Source organism: Anopheles bellator, chromosome 1 (genome assembly GCF_943735745.2).
Source record: "Anopheles bellator chromosome 1, idAnoBellAS_SP24_06.2, whole genome shotgun sequence".
Taxonomy (NCBI): Eukaryota; Metazoa; Arthropoda; class Insecta; order Diptera; family Culicidae; genus Anopheles; species Anopheles bellator.
Window position 1 is genome coordinate 52,936,717 of NC_071285.1, and position 20,368 is coordinate 52,957,084.

A 20,368-nucleotide genomic window follows, 5' to 3' on the forward strand; every position below is an offset into this window, starting at 1 on the left:
CTCGACTAAGCATCTTGACTACCACGCCCATCCGCACTTTGATCGACGAAATCGTCTTTGCTCAGCTACGAATTTGGCAGGAAAAGCTATAATTTGCGTAAGCGGCACGAAATGGCGGAAGAAAAACACACGAATTAAGTCCTCCGCCAAGGAGAGCAATTGTATGCTAAGCGGGCGATAAGGAAGTGTTCTTCCGAAGAAGTGAGAGGGTTTCATCGCAGCATGCCAAGAGACCTTGGTCGCACAACCTGGCCCATCGCAGTAGTCTTCGCGACTTGTTAAATAACCTCCGCAGTTGGCAGTTTGTTGCTTGCATTAACTCCTTTCGGTTCTAAATTTTCCGTTTTGCTTCGACTATCTGTTTCCGGTCCAACATTTCCAACTCACCATGAACTGCTCCTGTTCGGCCGAACGTTGCCCGCATCTGGAGTATCTGCATCAGTTGGTGGAAAACAATGGAAAACAGCAGATCTCAGCTCGCACGCAGACCGAGTGTCCGCTGGCGAAATGGATTGAACTGTGGCACCGTGCGAAGCCGTACGTGCAGAACACGATGAAGCTGGCCACGTGTTTCATCGAGACGATGCTGCTGCTGTGGGTGTCATTCACGCGTGCCTGCCTTCAAATGTGGCTCCAGATACTAGGCTCGGACCGGTGAGTAGCGCGTGTCACCACGACGATGCCGATCGAGCTGATTACCTTCGTTTGAACAGTTCCGCCGTGGCGGTGTTCCTGTTCTTCTGCTTGTCACTGTTCTTCACGCTGGTAACCAAGCCGCCCGTCTCACTGTCAAGGTGAGCCGGAATAGTCGGAAGTCGGAACTGCCAGATTTTCATCGTAATGAGCGACAAACCCCGTGGCGCGCGATGACCCTCGCCCGGGACAGATAGATGCGTCTGCGGAAGACCGACAAGTGAGCATTCCGAAGAATTGGTCGTTGGAGTTGAAATTATTCACCCTGGGGATTTAAATTGGCGCGTGCCCGACGGACGCGTGCGGTATGGATCGTTCTGTTGTGGGCTTTCCACGGAACAATGGCTGGGAACGGCAAGCGGTGCGTGATGTCGATGGCCGTTCGCTCGACTGACCTCACGGATTTTTCGTAGTCGCAAGTGTCACGAACGATGATGGTTCTACCGATGGCTGAGTCAGCCTCGCTCGCTCGATAGCCAGTTCCCATAACTAATCGGGCATCGGGACCCACTGTTAGCGTTAAATTAAAGGAAATAAAAAGCCACCTCGGTTCGCCGTCCGAGCAAGGGTAATGGAAAAGCTGCAATTGGACCGATGAAAAAAACGGCCCCATCGGTGCGCTCTATGCCCTGTGCAATGGCCAATCTGCAGCACGGTTCCGCTCGGTGGCACGATAATTAATATTTTCCGGTCAGCGTCGCCCACGGGGTCAGTAATAAGCGGCATCCCAATTTCAAGGCAGTCGCCTGCCCGCCAACGATGAGCCAGCGAGAACGAGAGCAGAAGCCTTACCGATCGGTGATCGTAGATCCGTATGGCGGGCGATCGTTTCGAGCAGCGTGAGCGACTTCATCGCGCAGGTAAGTAGCATTTTATTATACAAGCCTGTGGTCTCTACTTTTTTTTAGTATTTTATTACATTTTCAGATTATTCATTAATAAGGTTCAGTAAAAAGGAGTGAACAACTCTGACACTTTCATAGTTCTATGTGGGCCGACATTTTTGTTAAGTTTCTCAACCCGGGCGGAGGGATACGTCCTGCTGTCGCAGTAAGACTGCGACTGCGTGAAAAATAAAATAATTTAGAAGAAAATAAGTCGCCCCGGGAGCGACCCGATACGGGCCGGCAAAAACGGGCCATCGCGCCACGATCGTAAAGTTCTGATTAGAAATTTTCCCATCGTTCATTACGGCGATGGCGAAGATGATTCGCATTAAATTGCATCGCGCCCGGCCAGAATGACTTCTCCTTTCGACGCAGGGTCGTTCTTTTTTGTGGCCCAGCACCGGACTGCAGCAAACTTCTAGTAGCGCCACCAACTAGAGCCGTCGTGGTCACCTTCGGCTTGGGTTCTTTTCTGTTGTCCGGTGGGTTATGTTTTTGCACTCGTCGTAGGTGCCGACGGGTTTGCACTTGGTTCCCTTTCGCTGCTCACCATTCGCCCGGTATCTGGTCGAACGCATCTCGTCCACTGGCCCGCGGTCGGCTAATTGATTCATCAACGAGCTGATAAACGATAGCCCGGCAAAGTTGTGGCCGTTGAGTGGTTTTCGTTGAGTTCAAATTGATCCAAAATTGCCTAACCTCTCAGCAGGGGTCAGCGAAGGGGCCACTTACGCCACCGGTTGGAGCCGTTTGTAAATAACGCGATCGTCTTCGATGACGGATTTGATATCGATTTGTCAAACGTCTGAGGGTCTGACCTTCCGACTCACACGCAGTCGCACTCTGTCTATCACTACCCGAATTTCAATGTCAGGATGCCGAGACGGCTCTCGGCTGATAGCTCGCTCGCGCAAAAGCAATAAATCAAATGAGCAGCATACGTTTTGTAACATGTGCGATGGGTAGAAAATTTATACGCCCCCACCGGGCCGGTGGTGCAAAGATCGGTGAATGAAGTGGAAAGGACAATTCCACTCCCCAGAAATCCACCTTCAACATCGCGAGGAGTCTCTCTTCGTGAGGATGGGAAGGAAGCGATCGTGAAGGAAGCGTTGCGCAAAAAAGGATGACAGATGCACACGTGATGCGACCAAAAGTGACGGTCCAACCGATGGCAATGAAGATTTACGCGCGCGCTTTCCTAGGTCAGCGCCGCACTTTGTCACGCGAGCGTGAAAATGTGGACCAAGTTTTCTTCCTTTTCTGTGCGCTGAGAGCTTCTTTATGCGCTCCGCGGCATTGCCGTCCGGATTACCATATATCTTTGCCAATACCGAAGCCCATTGACTTAATTCATGCGCGTTAGCAAACACTGAAGTGAATGTTTCGGGTGCTTTGTAAATACTTGCTGAATCACCCACCGTTTTTTCACGGAAAATGATTTTAAATCAAAAAAGAGTTAAATTGGAAAGCCAAAAAAATATTCTTCACAAAAATTCGCCACATTTTCAAGCGACCACACCACATTTTGTTCGTTTTGTTGTCCGACGCATCCGTAGCCTCGCCAACCCCAAATGTCCATGAAATGTGTATTCCTTTATGCTCATCCTTCCTGTTTGCCTGCCAATAAAGCCATTGCCATCTCTCGTTCGGCACCTCATCTCGAGGCCCATCGCCTTCTAGCCCATCATCATTTTCCACCGCAATCGCAACGGCTCAATCCCACCACCGACGCGGCGCGTCCGATTAGTGGCGCTCCGGTGCCCGCTCCGTCTTCTAGCCGGCTCGGGAGGGGTTTTCTTCGCACCAAGCTGCCAGCTCGCTAGTCAGTTTCACTACGGCAACGCTCGAGCTCGGAGGCACCTCTTTTCCCGATCGAAAGCAACGGCCGATCGTCCGCCGAAGATCGGGCGCTAACCGCTAACGCCCGAAAGCCAAGAGCGAGTGAACGAAGAACTTCAACGGCTGCGACGGAGGCGACGAACCCTCACGGGGCAAATATCGGCTGCAGTGCTGCGGTTGTGTAATAGTACCTGACCAGCGACACGCGAACGGAGTGCACTGAAATAAAACGTGTGAATGGGTGTGAATAAATTAAGCCTAGTGAGTTCCCATTTATTGCCTCCGTACGGGACGGGGCGCCGCGCGGCTCCACGGTTGCCGGCCACTGGCCGGTCGGTGTAACGGCGAAGGACGTCAATGAAAAGTGAAAACGTGCACCGTTGGGACCGTCGGTTGCAGTTACCCTTTGGTTACCGCCGGATTGGGTTAATATTGATTTATTGGACTCGAACGTGACGACGAGCAGTAGTAGTGCAATCGTGTCCGGACAGAAATATAAAGAAATAAAACACCCCAACAATGATTAGGCTAACGGTTCTGGGGTGAATTTCGAAGGAGCCACACAAAACAAACGACCGCATCGTTTGTGCAAACAGCGGCAGAGAGAGTGAGAGAGAGAGACACAATAACGCACCCTAGCGGTTCCGGAAAGTGACGCGCAACGTGACAAAGTACGGTGAAAATGTTCTAACGTGGCGCCTAACTGGGGGGGCGGCTCGAAGTGCGACAGGAGAACAGACATTCCCCGTCACGGTGCGGTGCGAAAATCGGTCCGTGCGGGCGCGTTTGGGCGAGGCGAGCCACAATCCGTTGCCGCGTTCTGATGACACCTTCTGCCGCCACAGCTGACGGCGTTTAAAAGACAATAATTTCCATTCTCGGCTCAACCGCGACGCGCCTGGCTGGGCTTGGGCGTAATTTGTGGAACCGGCGTGACTGGGCCAACACTGAAGCGGATTACCCGGTGCTGCGCCCGGTGCAACGGGATTAGATTGGGAAGCAACGCGGATTGCCCGTTCGCAGTGGCCGGGATTGGTGACGATCACACCGCATCGATTCGCCGCGAAATGACTCAATTTATCAGGTAAATCAATGTGGTCTCGGAAGGGAGTGTACAATATTTTCATAAAACTTCTAATGGAATTCTCCAAACACGTTGCCCACATGTTGGCTGAAACCAATCACTTCCGCTGTTCGATTTTTGCTATCCCAAATTAAAATCCTGAGGACGCTGAGCACCAACTACAGTTTTAATGGCCTAATGGCGTAAAAAATGCTGCATAACTAACCCAATAAACGGCCCAAAAACGTACTGACTTAGAACGCGATGGGTTGAATCCATTCTAACAGTACTCTCCCCAAGACTCATGGCCTCAAGAATTTTGAACTCACTCGGTTCTAGTGGAGGTAACGCACCGACCCATCGTGGTTCGTTCTAAACCCGCACAGAGGGAACGAATTTTTTTTCTCCCACCGATTTCATCGTCGTTGATCGATGAGTTTGGATGCTCCGCGTTCGCCGTAGACCAGTTAGGCCAATCATGTCCGATTAGTTTTAGGTGGTACGTCTTCACGCCAAGTACGAAACACTTTCCGATGCGTGTAAGCAATATGTTGTAGAATGTGTTTTTTTTGTGTTCGACGAAGACCAGAAAAGTCAGAAAAATAGTAAAAGCATTCTTAACCCATCCCGAAACCCGTGACAATGATCGGAAAAGTGTCGGGCCGTCCGCGTTCGATCAACATTAACCTGACCCACCTGATTACGTCCTAACAAGATTAAAGGCAGGCCGCCCTTGGCAGGCAAACAAAAAACTCGAACGGAGAGTTTGCTGAACTTTGATTACCTCGGTGCACCCCTTCGGCAGACGGGGCAGATGTTGCACTATCATCAAACGATTGGCGCTAACGTAGTCCCCAACCCCGACTGCGCCTGCGCTGAGCCGCGCAACGGAAATGAATTGAAACGGTGGTAATTGAAAAACATAAAGAACTTGCGCCTCGTGTCTCGGACTCGGAGAAGCATCAGAAAGCCACCAGGTGGGTCGAGTTCAGCGGGCGCCAATCGTAATGGCCATGCGAGGAAGACGCCGCACGCCGTTATCGTGGCAGGAGGTCCACGAGGGATTGTTTTTACCACTTCCCTTTAATCAAATTGCATCGGAAGTAATATCGGCGCCACAATCCTGACACTTCCGGGAGTCCAACGTGTGATTGTTTCGTTCCCTTCGCCCCAATGGGGGGCCACTAAAGTTTCGCAGCACTGCAGCTCTCGTGCATCACGCCGCCTGATTGCCGGTACCGATTCGGAGCGATTCCCACCGTGCCCGTTTACCGCGCGGTATCCGGTTGTCGATAAAATCGGTTCTCCCGCGGGAGAGCTCAAATTATCCGCGCCACGAGATCGGTCGCATGTTCGGGACGGGCGCATTCTAGCATTTGCAAGTGGACCACAGGGCGCGCGCAAACCCACCCATTAGCACCCGCCCGTGTTGTCCTGTGCTGTCCCGTTCGTACGTTCTGGTGTGGCGTTCCCACAAGAGGGGCCGCAACGAAAGGATTAGGTAAATTACCTGGCCCCGCAGCGCAGCGTTGCACTATTTTTGCATTACGATAATCCGAACCGAACTGCCAGCGGCGTGGCTGACCCAGATATGGGTTCCGAAAACAAAACACTGGCGAATCGCTTCCGGCTCGCGCTCTTCGAATTAATAGGGCCAATAGGCTGGGGTCCCCTAGAACGCCATTGTTACGCCACCACAGCGCGAGCGATAAAACCGAAGCCTTTTATAGCCGAGCCGATGGTGGTGCGCCCCTGTGTTCTAGTTGAGCAGTGAGAAAACTCCCAACACCTTGGGACTGCCGTAATTTGTTCCGTTTTATTACGCGGATGCGGTGGGATGACGAATGGCGACAGCAGCGCACCGTGGGTTAGCCACGGTGAATTATGGCAGCGGGGTGCACACAACCGGCAGGAAGCAGGTCAAACCAACGTCGACCGGGGCCTCCAGTCAGCGGTTCCTTGCTCGACCGCGAAAACCACGGCGACGAGACCCGATTATGTCGTCGGCCCAGAAGTCCTCCCCCCCAGAAGCCCGCCGGTTTCCGATGGAAAATTGTCGTACCCCCCAGTGGGTCCGAATCCTGGGTGGGGGCTTACAGTGCGCAGAACGTGCTCTACAAAGCCCGTTACGTCAATGACAGGGGCGCCTATCGGTTCGCTAGGAGGCTCGCGGCCCGGTGGCCTATGATTGATTGCGATTGACTCGATCCCAGCATCGGGCCGGCAGCATCCGCAGCAGCCGCCTCGTGAATAATTATCTTCCTGTGCAATTTCGCATTTTTACGCCGATCGCGCTCCAGTTGCTGTTGCGGGGCGCGGAACACACAATGCGCTCCCTTCGGCATTAGCCGGACCCGAGGCGCACTAAAATGCTTGGATAATATCCGCCCCCAATAAAGCCACGGCGCCCCATCGGTTCGAGCGAGTCCGGGGGCAAGAAAAAGACATCAAAATTGATGTCCATCCAGGCGGGTCACGGATTCGCGATTCTCGCAACCGTACTGCCGATGCTCGGTCCGTGCACAAATCCGTGCGTACGGCGCCTTATCGCGATCGCTGATCGCTGCTACCGACCGAACGGACCAACCGATCGCCCGCAGTCCTCAGTCCCGCGGTGGTCAGGGAAGCAGATCGTGGCCGACCTGCTGGCGGGCCAGCGAGGGACAAGCAAAAAACAGAACCACCGAAGAGGAGTTCCAACAGATCTAATATGCCAAATATTTCTCATTGTTTCAGATTACATCACGCGGGCCGCCATGCTTTCATCATCGTGGCGGTGGCACAGGTGAGTTATTAGTTCATGTCGAAGCGTACCGAAGGGGGGGGAGGAGGGGCCACACACCACGGTGGGTGGTGCATACGCCGGGTGCATCCAGCCGTGGCGGCCAGCCGTGGAAGCCGAAGCTTCGTCTGTTCGGCTCATCTTCAGAAGCGGCGTCTTGGGGTGAAATCGAAAGCAGACTGCCCGTGTGTTGGTGTGTGTTACTGGGCCAGATGATAGCAGGATGCCGGTTACATGATAGACCCCGCCCGGGTCACTCAGCTCAGCTTGGACTAGAAACAGGAACCCTAACCAAAGACCTCTTGTTGCAGCTCGTCCTGCTAATTCTGCTGGCGCAAGGAGCGTCCAGCATCACGACGATCTCCCCGGTCAGCTTTCAGCCCCACAACGGGTCGAGTGCGGGGTCCGGGAGCACCCACGACCTCGCGTCGCCCCTGACCACCATCAACGTGGGGCCCGGTGTCAACCCGTCTTCGACCGCGGCACCGAAAGTGCAGCGCAAACGGGGCAGCATCAGCGGGGGAAAGGTACGCCGTTAATCCGTTGCTCCCGTGTAAACACGGACATTCCTTTCCGCAAACTCTGACGGTGTGTTTCGTTGGTCAATTACAGAAGAATGTCGTAGTCCAGCAGCCAGCGCCCGGACCGCCGCCACCGCCGCTGCCGTCGGGTCCGGACAACGGTAACAACTCCCGCGAGGCGCTATCCCACGAGGGCAGCGAACCGGTAAGTCACCGCGCCCGCCCGATGTCCCATAATCTGTGTCACTGCTACGTCACGGCCAAGGTGCCACCGATTATCGAATTAACCGCGACATCGCTCGACGGTCGGACCACCTGGGGCAGGTTTCCCACCGGCCGGGCATTCGACACCGTGGTGGCATTCGGCGTGAAACAACCGCGTTGAGTTGGGAGTTTCAAGTCCGAGTCGGAGATGGCCGGCCACAGATACTTGGCGCAACCGGTGCGGAACGGGTGGGTTTTTAGAGTACCGGTTCGCCGAAAAACACCCACATAATGCAGCCGGCCGCATCTGATTAACCCATTGTCGATCGCCCCACGAATGGGCACTGAAAGCAAAAGTTTATTGATACACTTCTGCGGGCCAGGCCCAGTCCCAGGAGTCGAGCTCTCCGGTCGAAACAATCCACTTCGGAAGGTGCGATTGAGAACCGGGCCACCGGGCGGTTAGGCCACCGCGGTCGGCATCGATTGCATAAGCCGGCCTCTCCGGGAGTTGGTTCCACCCTCCCGTTGCAATTAGTGAGCCGGCCGACGGTCGGCCGAAGACGCATATCTTAGTTCCGGTCCGGTGGGTTTGTGTGTTTTACTAAGCTCAGGCACGCGTCTTCATGTTGTGCTGGCTCCTGCTCCGAGTGCGTTCCCGCCGGGCTGTCGTTGGTGGTGCTCCGTTTAGTGTCTTTGTGGCTTTGTGGCAACAAGCTTTTTTCCCGTGTTCCGTGGGCCGAAAAAACTAACATCAAAAATCATGTAAAGTAACAAAGAAATGGATGCTACTGCCTGCCCGAAGTGCTTCGGGTTATGTGGGTCTCGGTGGCTGAGAAATAGGGTACCATTCGATCGGCGTTACTAGAGACTTCAATTCCTTATCGGAAAGTGAAGATATAATGAATAGTATTAAAACTGTTCCAGTGGAATTTCCAAAGGAAATTGCTAAGCCACCAATACTTCAAAATAGACTAAATTTTATGGTTTAAAAAAATGGGAACATTAGATAAAAGGAACAAAACTGAGTTAGGACTGTGGCCTGCGTGGTGAGATGCTGTTTCTCACATGCTAGTGAGATGTTAGTTTCTCTCACTCAGCCGTCGGCTGCTTCAATTGAATTGAAATGTTGATTCCATTTCAAGCGAAACTGACCTCGAGTAACACCGGGAGCCACATCCCATTATGCGCATATTTTCTTGGCCACTTTATTATGAAAATATTTTATGTACGTTGCAGAGTTCTCCCATCGTCAGGTGCGCCTCACGCTGCGACGCGTTCTTTTGAATTTATTTTAATTTCTTTTTGCGGCCTGCTGCTGGTACCGACGCGGCCGGATGAATTCGCGAGAAAATTCCTCCGCTCGCATCTAAAGTACCATCTAAAGTGCTGCGTTTTCCGATTTTCGATTGGACCGGATTCGTTTCGGAGCTTTAGCCACCGTTCCGGAGAGCGCCAAGCTCTCGAAGGATGCCTTCGCCCGGGACTAACGGCACCGCAAACGGTTAATCCAAGCATGCCATTCGGTCGCTCGTACGTTGCAACTTTGTGTCGGCGCTTGACGCTTGTAGTTTGAAGAAATTGGCAGCGTCGTCGGCTTTGTTGTGGCCAAACTTGTCATTGTTCGCCGGGCGCGGTGCGTGCGGAAGTCAAGCGTTGAATTATGTGTTTGACCCCAACCGTCAACAAGGGGGGGCACGGGGCATGTCCACACCAAACAGAAGCCACGCTGCGGCTTTGCGAGCCGCTAATGAGCAACTCATTCGCATTTCCGCGCCGGAAACCCCCGATGGCCCCGGTGGCTGCGAATGCGCGTCAACATTCGCACCACCTCACCCGAGAACGGTTCACGTGCGGGTTCTGCCCTCAGCTACGCGGAGGACCACCATCCCGGACCAGAGGCCCCCGATGGGGTGGACCCAGAACAAGACAATCATCTGGCAGATCGAGGTGCCAAACACAAGCTTCAAGTTCAGCGCAAGATTTACGGTACAGCCAAAGGCTGCGGCTCCGGAGTGGTGAGCCAAACAAAAGAACATAGACCGCGTAGCTAATTGACCACGCCACGACCCGCTTCGGGGGAACCCGCAGCCCCAGCCGGGCCGGGCCGGGCCGGGCGTGACCTCGGGCTTGTGCATCGAAAATGAAGGTTTCGGTGCTATTCTGATTGGAAAGATAAATTTGTGGATGTGGAAAATTGGCCAACGACCGAAGATGGCGCCGGACGCAAGAGCGAGACCCCGAGGCAACGGAGGCACGCGGACTTACCGCTCAGCTGGGTTCACTTTCGGTTTCGCGGCCCGTCATGCGTGTAGGTCTCGTCCTCTCCGCCGGCGACCGGGGTGCGTGCTTGGACTGTGCCGCGACGACCATTGTTGGTCCAAAATGGAGCAGCCTGTGCCTGCTGTGATCTGCATTAGCAAAGAAGCCCACCGAGCTGTCTCTACAAAATCGCGCTCACTCGTTTGAGGTTAGGGTCACACTTAGGGCACTCGAATGCCGCACTCCGGCAAAAAAGCCAATCACCTTTTACAATATATATTCGTGCATTGGTATTGGGCGAGAGAAAAAAAAAAACGTCGGAAAATGTGCCATCAATTTCACGCCCTACCGAGCGAACCATTGCGCGGTGCACGCGAAGGAGCCCAAGGTCCGGTGCCATTTAAAATGCCGTTTGCCACGGGGATTCGCATGGGGGTCTTCTTGGGGTGGAATTGGAAAACTGTTCCTGTCGCAATATCCTGCCGGCTTTCGCGGCTTTCGACAGGTACGTGGCACGCGAGGAGGCGCCCGAGGTCGGCCAGCGCCCGTTCACCGCACGACATGAGCAATTAATTAGTTGTTAGGGGCAATACAACCCCTACAGCCAGCAGACACCGTCAGAGTCGTGGCCGTTCCGCGATTGTGAGCCGATAGTGATCTTGATTGCCAGCTCCGTCGAGCCCAGCGTTTGTCGTTTAAGCTAATGACAAGTGGGTGCCATTTGGGCATCTTCAGATAGCGCCTCTGCTGAAATGTTTGATGAATTACGGGTCTTAGGGCGTTTGCTTCATCACCCCTGTTCTGTCCTTACTCACTGCGCAGGTGGTCTACGTTTCGGATACATCCGGCTACATACCGCTCACGTCATTGCAACCGTCCCACCCGAGGCTGCCACCGCCGGTGTACGGTGGGGACATCGATGCGGCCTGGCGTCCCGATCCCTGGGACAGGGACTACAATCGGCGGTACCGGTTCAACAACACCCGCGTGCAGCGTAAGTCACTCTTTCGGGGTTCGGGGTGTCGGGGTGCTAATCAACTCTCTTGATGATGATGGATCCGGCAGATATCGAGGCGGAATGCCAGGATGACTATATGAAAATTCGTATCGGATTCAACGGATCGTTCAACGGGCTCCTCTACTCGTCTGGTAGGTAACCCGTGTCTGGCTGGTTCGCGGGTAATCCGTGTCGCATCCATTCATTCCGTTGCTCTCTCTCTCTCAGGCTACGCGTACGACCCAGACTGCATGTACATCAACGGTTCCGGTCGGGACTACTACGAGTTCTTCATCCAGTTGAACCGTTGCGGAACGCTGGGAAAGAACGCGATCGGCGAGGACAGCCGCAAGAATCCAACGGTACGTGTCCTCGCGGGCGCAAGTGCAGCATTTAACGTCATTTAACACACCCACCTCTATCGCCCACGCTAGAAAAACTTCATGTGGAACACGGTGACGGTGCAGTACAACCCGCTGATCGAGGAAGAGTTCGACGAGCACTTCAAGGTGACTTGCGAGTATGGCTACGATTTCTGGAAAACGGTGACATTTCCCTTTCTCGACGTCGAGTAAGTTGTCCCCCGGGGTCCGGTTCGACCGGTGCACCACTAACCGTGTTCCGTGTTGCTCTTCACGCTTTTCCGCAGAGTCGCAACGGGAAACCCGGTAGTGTTCACCCTCAGCCCGCCGGAGTGCTATATGGAGATCCGGAACGGTTACGGCACCAACGGGGTGCGCGTAACGGGACCGGTGCGCGTCGGCGATCCGCTGACGCTGATCATTTACATGCGCAGCAAGTACGACGGATTCGACATCGTGGTGAACGATTGCTTCGCTCACAACGGGGCCAACAAAAGGATCCAGCTGATCGACGAGTACGGGTACGAAGATCGCACGCTAAGGACCCTAGGCTGGGGCCACAGATCGGTTACGGTTCCCCTTTTAATCCCCCCGCTGCAGGTGCCCGGTGGATGATAAGCTGATCTCACGGTTCCGGGGAAGCTGGTCCGATACGGGCGTCTTCGAGACGCAGGTGTACGCGTACATGAAAACGTTCCGCTTCACAGGCTCGCCCGCCCTGTACATCGAGTGCGATGTTCGCATGTGTCACGGACGGTGCCCGGTAGGAATTGTTTCACCCACGGCCGTTGGCCAATAACCCCGTGCTGATGGAGTATGCCTTTTTGGGGTTTGTTTGCAGAGTCAACCTTGTCACTGGCGAAACTTGAAGGGTGTCTCGAAGCGTGAGGCCGTCCACCCGAAGGTCAACAGCACTCTGTCGGACAACATTAGTCTCTTCCAAGCGTTGCGTGTGCTACAGGAGGAAGACGATGACGCGCGGGCCAAGAAGGAGTCGGTCACCTCGGCCAGTAAGTCATCGAGATTCAGAGACCCGTTTATTACCGCCGATGATGATATCTTTCGTTTCCGCAGAGCCACAAGATATGTCGGAGACCTGCATGAAGACATCCGTTCTGTCGGCCCTGCTGGCGACCTGTTGCGTGCTGCTGTGCGTCCTCGGCGGTTCACTGATGGCTGCCTGCACCAAGCTGCGGTACCGCAAAAAGGATGCCGCCTTCTTCGACAACTACGTGGGCCACAAGGCGCAACTCGATTGAACTGAATTGGCCCACTGAAACTGATCTAGATGTAGCCGATAAGGGATCGATCGTTCAAACAGATTCACAAACTTAGTTAAGTACCAGTAAGCGGTAGGTTAAGAGGCTGGGCGGATCGTACTCCAGATTGCCATTGCCTCCGCAAACGGGAGTGGCACATATTTTCGTTTCAAACATCCATTATCACCCACGATGCTTATCACCATCAGCTTTAAGGCTCATCGAGTGTAAATAAGCATTTCAATAGCCGTTCCAATAAGCTTTACGATTTCTTTCTCATCATCACTGCGACATTCACCTGAAGTTGCCTCAGTATCGTTACAATGATCGCCAAGCCCGCTCTTTAATAATCGATACGATCATCTTGCCTCTGTGACAGAAGAGTGCGTATTAGTATTTAAGAGTCGCCACATAACAGATCCGGTCCATCTGCGCGTAATTAAACAATAGTGTCGTGTAAATAAAAATACATTCTTATCCTTACGTTCCGAGCCGGTTCGGGATCCGATTTCAGTAAATGAACGCCAGACTTGGGCTTTTCTCCGAACTTCTCATCCCAAGAAGGGTCGTGTTACGGACGATGTCCTTCTCGCGGGACAGTAGCTTATGGGGACGCACAAAGTATCCCTTCCCGTAACGCTGCGTACTGTACGGCGAAACGTAAGGACGCACAGCCACCCGGCGGCCCTGCCCCGGTTGGGGTTGCTTTTGATGACGCGATCGCTTCGAGTGAGCCTTATACACGGTGAACGGCTTAACGGTGAAGTAGTACAGCAGCTCCACAATGCTCAGCACCGAGCCTCCCATGCAGAGGCCAAAGATACCGCCGAACGTGGCCACCAGCGAGTCCCAGGTCATGTAGGCGTCGCGCTTATACTTCACGCAGTACATGTCCTTAAAGTGGACATTCAACGTGGCGTACATCGTAACGTCTCTCCCGCCGCTGGAAGAACACCGAAGCCAGTTTTTTATGCCATCAGCGTGTTTCGAGTTGTACTCACTAATTTGCCGACTTAAACCTTGTAGTCTGCCTTTGGCTAGCGATCGTCTGCACGTTGTAGTTCTAAAATTAATAAAACAAAACAATTACACCCTCTTACGGCACCAATCAACTAAAGAGACTCCGTATTACCAACACCGAACAGGGTGGTTTACAGTCACAGTCCATCCCGAAGTGCGAGTCCGAGTGATCCGCATCTGGTAGCGTGTCCGTCCGCAAACTGTAGAAATATCCTGATAGTGACCAGAAAATGGAAAGATCTCTTTCAATAATGGGACAGCAAGGAATTTCTGGCTCAATACGTGCTTCTGAAGTACCGCAAACACTCCACGTTCTTGAGGGCACAAATCTTAACGTCTTTTGACTCATCGATCACTGCAAAATAAGTAGTACAAAAATGTACAACAAATTATAAACGAACCCGTGTGGTTATCGATCTTACTCAGGTCTACGAAGTAAAATGGAATGCAATTGCATAGGCTGATGATGGTCCGGAGTCGGCACTCGGAGAGGCAAACGTTGAGATTGAAGTTTTCGTCCCAATCGTCATCGTCGTCCTCTTCCGGTAGAAAACACTTGCGCATAGCCAACGGTACCTGGTTCATCGTGCTGCTGCTCTCGATCGGTAACGGAATGACGGACATCACCACATCCCAGCCCGGTTGGGCCACGTGCTCAAAGTCCGCATCGGACGGGAAATCTTTCGGGTCGTGCACGTAAATTTCTGCCCCATAGAATGACTTGGTCGGGGCCATGTAGGTGTCGGGTTGCACATCAATCAGCAGCGACAGGCCCACGTGTCGACCGGCTCCCGAGAGTCGCTTCGGACGGTACGACACCTCGGTTGGCGGTGTGCTTTGATTATCCTGCGCGATCAGCGGTTCCATCGTATCGTCCACGTTGTACGAACAACAATAGCCATTATCGGTTCGCGTGCGCCGAATAATCTTCGGACACGGTATCTCCACCCCGAGCCAGTAGCACACTTTAATGAGCTCCGCGCAGGGTTGGCTTAGCTCTAGCAGCAAAGTGCCCGGATTCCATCCCATCCGACCCAGAACACCTTCCAGCTCGAGAAAACTATCGTTGACCCGCTCGAAGTTGATCAAACTCGCCTGGGCTATCAGTAGTTGTGTGGCGTTCGCTTCGCTCAACCCGAACTCCTTCACACTGCAAGGATACGACAGAGAACCATCATTCCGCACCAGTCACCGGAAGTGTCCTGTGCCTTACAGCCTGTCGATGATGGCGTCCGCCTTCTTGCTGTCGATTTTGTTGACATTGCAAACGGTGACGGCCGGGAACGGGATCTTCCAGATCGGGTACGTCGTCGTTTCGATCGTCGTTATCGTTGGAGTGTTTCGGAAACGTATCCACGCGATCATACCCATTACGGTCGTGAAACCGATGCTGACCGCGCACACCAGGAGCCACACCAGGCGCAGCATTCCCCCTTTGCGCGCCCCGTCCTTACCGTACACGTAGCGCAGCCCGTGCAGGGAAGTGTTTTCACAGAAGTTGCGGAAAATGGTCCGGACCGTTTCCCACAAGGCGACCAGCACTTGCTTCATGGTTTCGGTTGACACTCGCCAGAAGAGCAAACGTTAAATTGAGGGTTCCAATTAATAGGATCTGGTATTTATAGATGACTCCAATCAAACGATGTTTGCGGTGATGAGTTGTGAATTAAATATGGCCACGTGGAATATGAATGCATTTCCGCATTGCCAATTCGTCCATTGCATGTCACTAATGGCTCGAATGGAAGATGAGAAATGAAAACCACCAGATATGACACCGTACGGAGAACTAAGTAGATGCCTATCACGTGGATCAATAAGCAGTGACACTAGCATGTACGGAATGCACCGTAGAAATAAAAGTAAAATGGGTGTCACCTTAATCTAACCTAATTCTCGAAGTCAAGTCCAGGGCTGCATTATTTTGAGGACGGAAAAATGAGTTGTGAAAGCTTACCTTCACTATTTGTGGATCGAACCGTTGAATAACAACCTTGGACACTTCATTGCAGCTCAATCATTGACCTCATTGACCGTTACAGCCCACATGCTTTTCAATTAGTTTATTAGCCCTCCCAATATTATTACAACTCCATTCCATTCATTGGCGAGTCTTACGTCAACCAAAACGGCTCAACAGCGTGGGAAACGTTTCCCGACCGCTGTTAATAATTGATCAAATGTGACCTATAAATACGTCCCAGACTCGTCCTTTTAGGGGAAACTTTTCTCATAGAAAATGGGGGTCTGCAAGCGAGTTCTCGAAAGCCTTAGGGTCGCTCTCTTGGCAATCGTGCGCACGTTCTGGATCTTCTGTGAAAGCTCATCCCTCCACGGACTGCGCTACATTGCAGGTTCAGGTCGGGAAGGCTTCCTTCTACGGTTCGTTTGGAGCGTGTTTTCCCTAGTCGGACTAGGTTTCACAGTAACCCTAGGATACTCAGCCTGGGAGCAGTTCCGCACTAACCCCACACTAACCACCATCGAGACGACCACGTTTCCCGTTTCTATGATCCCATTTCCTTCCGTTACGCTGTGCAACATCAACAAAATACACTCTGCCAAAGCGAAAGAACTCAGCCAGCAGCTGTAAGTATCGAAGAAAATCTGTTTCAGATATTGTGAAGCTATAATATTTTAGATCCTACCGAAAAAAGAATCGATCTAGGGATGAGTGAAAACGATACCGTAGATCTGCTGGGCGCCCTGCCACGTTTGCACGACTATCGTCCGGTCAGCGATCGGGTGCTGGAGTTGGAACAGTTCCTTCTGTCCAAGGGGTACGACGCAGAGCGGCTCGCGTTCGAGGTGGCCCCGCCCTGCGAAACGATGATGGTGGACTGCTTCTGGCTAATGCAACCGGTGCCCTGTGCGAAGGTGTTCCGAAGGACGAAAATATTCGCTGGCTACTGTTGCTCGTACAACGCGGACCAGTTTCTGGAGCCCATCAATACGCGAGCAGGCGATCGCGATTCCTCGGAAAGCTTGTATGTGACCGGGATCGGCAAGGGCGAAGGACTTTCCGTGCTTGTCGACATCGGGGAAAGCTATTACACCGGCCCGCATCGCTTCACGCACGGGGTTAAGGTGTTTGTGCACCAGTCTTTCGATATACCGGACGCCTCGGACTACACGGCAATCGTGCAGCGTGGCGTGGAAACGGATGTGTCCGTGTTGCCCGTGATAATCTCCGCGAGTCCGGCAATGCGTGCGATGCCCGTCGAACGGCGAGGATGCGCGTTTGATGGGGAAAAAACTATTACCACGGCCCTGCGCTACACCCATAGTAATTGCATGAACGAATGCGAACAGCGCCATTGGCAGCGGGTTTGCCAGTGCGTTCCGTTGTTCAAGCAGATCGTGGAGTTGCAAGTTTTACGTGTCCCCGTTTGTGGCTTCCGTGATCTACCGTGCCTGTTGCAGGAGAAAGGTTTGCGCCAGGAAGGCTGATCTGGAAGGAGAAGGATGATCTGGAGATTCTATTACCTTCGTTTTAGAACACACCTTATTTACATCGGAGTCGGAAAATGTTACCACCCCGTCGCTGTCGGTATGGAAGAACGTCAAGTGCCACTGCTTTCCCAGCTGCACCATTGAGGTACGTTGCAGAGGGGATCGGTTTCCAACATTCATTAATATTTGTAACTTTCCGATAGAAAAACGAAGTGCTGTCCATATCCAACTCTATTGCCTACACCGAAGGCGATATGTTTGCGTAAGTATGCGGAAACGGAAATGGATGCTGTTCCTTCATGCGACCGCTCTTGCAGGCCAGGGATCAACTTTTCCGCCTACGGCCTATTACACGTACATTTTCGATCCACGAACTGTCTTAAGTATCGGCGGGAGCCGTTCCTGACTTGGCAATCGTTGGTGGCTACTTTCGGAGGCATCTTTGGACTTTGCATGGGAGGATCCATTCTGAGCGTGCTGGAAATGTTGTACCACTGTGGCATCACACCGTTTGTCGTGTACGGCGGTTTAAGGAGAAGATTGACTAACAAGGCAGCCCCGCAGGCCGTTGTTCACATCTCCTATCTGGATTTCCCTGGCCGTGTACCGATCGGTTACTTTCGACGCAACGAGGTGATGGCTAGGGAGCTGCAAAATGCCCGCCCTGGCTGGTGGCTGGCGAAAGATCTGCATACCGTTAGCAAGCAGTGGCCCAAACGCTACACCGATGAGTTTAACCTAATGGCCTAATATCCTTGTTGAGAACGTGACGAAGATAAGAACGTGTGGATGCTATATTCCAACATTTTACAATCCTAGCTTATCCTAGCCATAAATATTCTAGCTTAACGGTCGCCTTGGTTCGAAACTGTTAACGACTCAAACGGAATTCGTGCAGCAAAATCGGTTCACTTTTTCGAAAGAAATGCTTTGACAGTGACTGCGCGAACGTGCTCCGCGTTGGTGCTGTCATCCGACGCGCTGCTGTCAACCGAGTTGTCAGTTGCGCAGTGAAGGAAAAAAGCACGAGCTTCGCAGTAGAGCGGAGAAGCAGGCATCGGGAAATCTCTTGGCCAGTTTGTGCGTTGTGCGTGCTCGGTCGGGAGAAAAGTGACGGAATTTCCGTCGAACACACGCGGTGGCCAGCACTGGAGCCCCTGCGCCCGGTCTTTTATTTTCGTTCGTCCGTTCGATCGCTCATCCGTCCGTTTTACGTTCCCTCCAAAAAAGGGGAGCCCGAAAAGAGTGTGTAGCTGCTCTGCACCTGATGTGAAACGCACGGGCGTATCACGATTTCCTCATTTTCCACCCCGCTGTGTGTCTGCGCGTGTGTGTTCGTGTGTATGTATTCTTTGTCGTGTCCTGTCGTTTCCTGACGCGCGCATCGGAATCACCGAGTCCGATTGTCTCTTTTGTCACGATCGATTCGAAACGGATGACAACTTTGCCGTCGCGATTTGGCCGAATTCCTTTCCTCGTTGGTGAAACGCAAAAAACCGACGCGACGCGAAGTGCGGGAGTAGCGCGGAAAAGCGAAGACACGAAGTAGTGGACGCCCGCATCACTACCGCGGGCGGCCCCACCGCTGCCGCGCGCATCCTGGGCTGGGCGTCGGAAGTGCGCGCTCCTCGCTGCGAGATGATCTAGGTAAGCGGCGACGGTAGTAGTTGTGCGTGTGCGTCTGTGTGCCGCTGAATAGTTCAGCCTGTGGGGCCACCTTCTTATTTTTGTAATGCTCTCCTCGAACAGGAAGTTGTCAATCGAGCACAGTTTCTGTCTGCACGGGATTTTTGTTTTACCTTTGCTCATCTCGCACCAGTCGCGGAGAGCAGGTGCTGGTAGTCCGCCATCGCGATTGGCCGTGGCAAATGCTACGCAAAATGTGAAGCTGTGGAAGGTAACCAAACATCTTGCCATGCGCTCTCCCCCAATATCATGCGGCAGAAGGATACGCCGCCGGTGCAGAGAAAAAGTCCTCAAAATCATCAACAAGCAGCGTAATGTGAACGAAACCCACGAAAACGTGTCCAGCTTCGAAGCGGTCGTCAGACGGAGTCGGTCTGCGGACGTCATTTTCGGGAAGGTTCATTATCCTCGGCGGACGAAAAATGGCGCCGACCGGGCAGCGATGGCCTTTTCAAGGAAGCTCCCAAAATGGAGCCGAACAAAATGACGTGGATCAGTCCGTTTGGCGTCCAAAAGGCAAAAATGGTCGACTTAGTAACCGACGAATATTGGCGACGTAAAGATGAGAAGTTCGTGCTGAGCCAATCTGACGCCAGTGGTCGTAAATGTTGTGTCACCCGATTGCCGGTTGCCACTTTCTAAACAAATCCCTGTTTGTCTTACACGAGCGCCGGCCGTGGATGTGTGCTTTTTGGCAACCGCATCGTTGCCGGCGTCGCACGCCCTTAGTTTGAAGGGAAAACTTTCCACCGTACGTAGCATGCTGAGGACCTGAGTCAGTTTGTTTGTCAGTCGACCTTTCGCCAATCGTTCGACACACAACAGACGGCAATCTATGGCCAATCATCTGCCCAAGTCTGGATCGATCGAAGCGAGAACCGGGCGGATAGGTTGAGATGGCGAAAACAACTACGGTTTCGCAACGAAAACCAAAACAGCGATAAGAAATGATCGCCAACGGGAGATAGGACGCGAACCGAGCGCTCCGTCTGCCAGTGGACGGGTTGTGGCCATGAGGATGACGGTGATCGGTGTGCTGACCGTTGTCAAGCATTTTCTTCTCAAACACCGTTTACGTCTTCGCAATATTTAGATGACCGCCAAATGTGCACTCTCGGTGCCGCGGTGTGTGTGCGTTTGTTGTCCCTGCGTCAACCAACATGACCCACGTCTCTAGAGGACGCCGTGAGGACGGCGCCAGAAAGGATTCCTCTTCAATTTTGGCGCTACGCACGACTAGAAGCCGTTTCGGTCGCTTGCGTCGACCGACCACGGCGTTCAAGACACAATGCCCTGTTTTGTGCCGCTTTTGGGGTGGATTATGAAACTCCTATGCG

General features: G+C 53.0%; 3 protein-coding genes across 3 annotated transcripts; 2 read left to right on the forward strand and 1 right to left on the reverse strand.

The window, feature by feature from the left end:
- Window positions 1-388: 388 nt before the first annotated feature.
- On the forward strand, window positions 389-12,872 carry LOC131215837 (uncharacterized). Its single transcript, XM_058210232.1, has 13 exons — window positions 389-654; window positions 714-794; window positions 7,189-7,270; window positions 7,579-7,794; window positions 7,880-7,993; window positions 11,077-11,248; window positions 11,320-11,403; window positions 11,480-11,613; window positions 11,686-11,822; window positions 11,901-12,134; window positions 12,214-12,376; window positions 12,455-12,623; window positions 12,688-12,872. The coding sequence occupies exons 1-13, from the start codon at window positions 389-391 to the stop codon at window positions 12,870-12,872; spliced, it is 2,037 nt and encodes a 678-aa protein (XP_058066215.1).
- Window positions 12,873-13,382: 510 nt separating this feature from the next.
- On the reverse strand, window positions 13,383-15,443 carry LOC131215838 (sodium channel protein Nach-like). The gene is made up of 6 exons (XM_058210233.1): window positions 15,106-15,443; window positions 14,315-15,042; window positions 14,179-14,247; window positions 14,005-14,105; window positions 13,874-13,935; window positions 13,383-13,815 (listed from the first exon to the last, which is right to left on the reverse strand). The coding sequence occupies exons 1-6, from the start codon at window positions 15,441-15,443 to the stop codon at window positions 13,383-13,385; spliced, it is 1,731 nt and encodes a 576-aa protein (XP_058066216.1).
- Window positions 15,444-16,131: 688 nt separating this feature from the next.
- LOC131215839 (sodium channel protein Nach-like) lies at window positions 16,132-18,095 on the forward strand. Its single transcript, XM_058210234.1, has 5 exons — window positions 16,132-16,481; window positions 16,550-17,322; window positions 17,390-17,490; window positions 17,549-17,607; window positions 17,663-18,095. The coding sequence occupies exons 1-5, from the start codon at window positions 16,132-16,134 to the stop codon at window positions 18,093-18,095; spliced, it is 1,716 nt and encodes a 571-aa protein (XP_058066217.1).
- The last annotated feature ends 2,273 nt before the right edge of the window (window positions 18,096-20,368 follow it).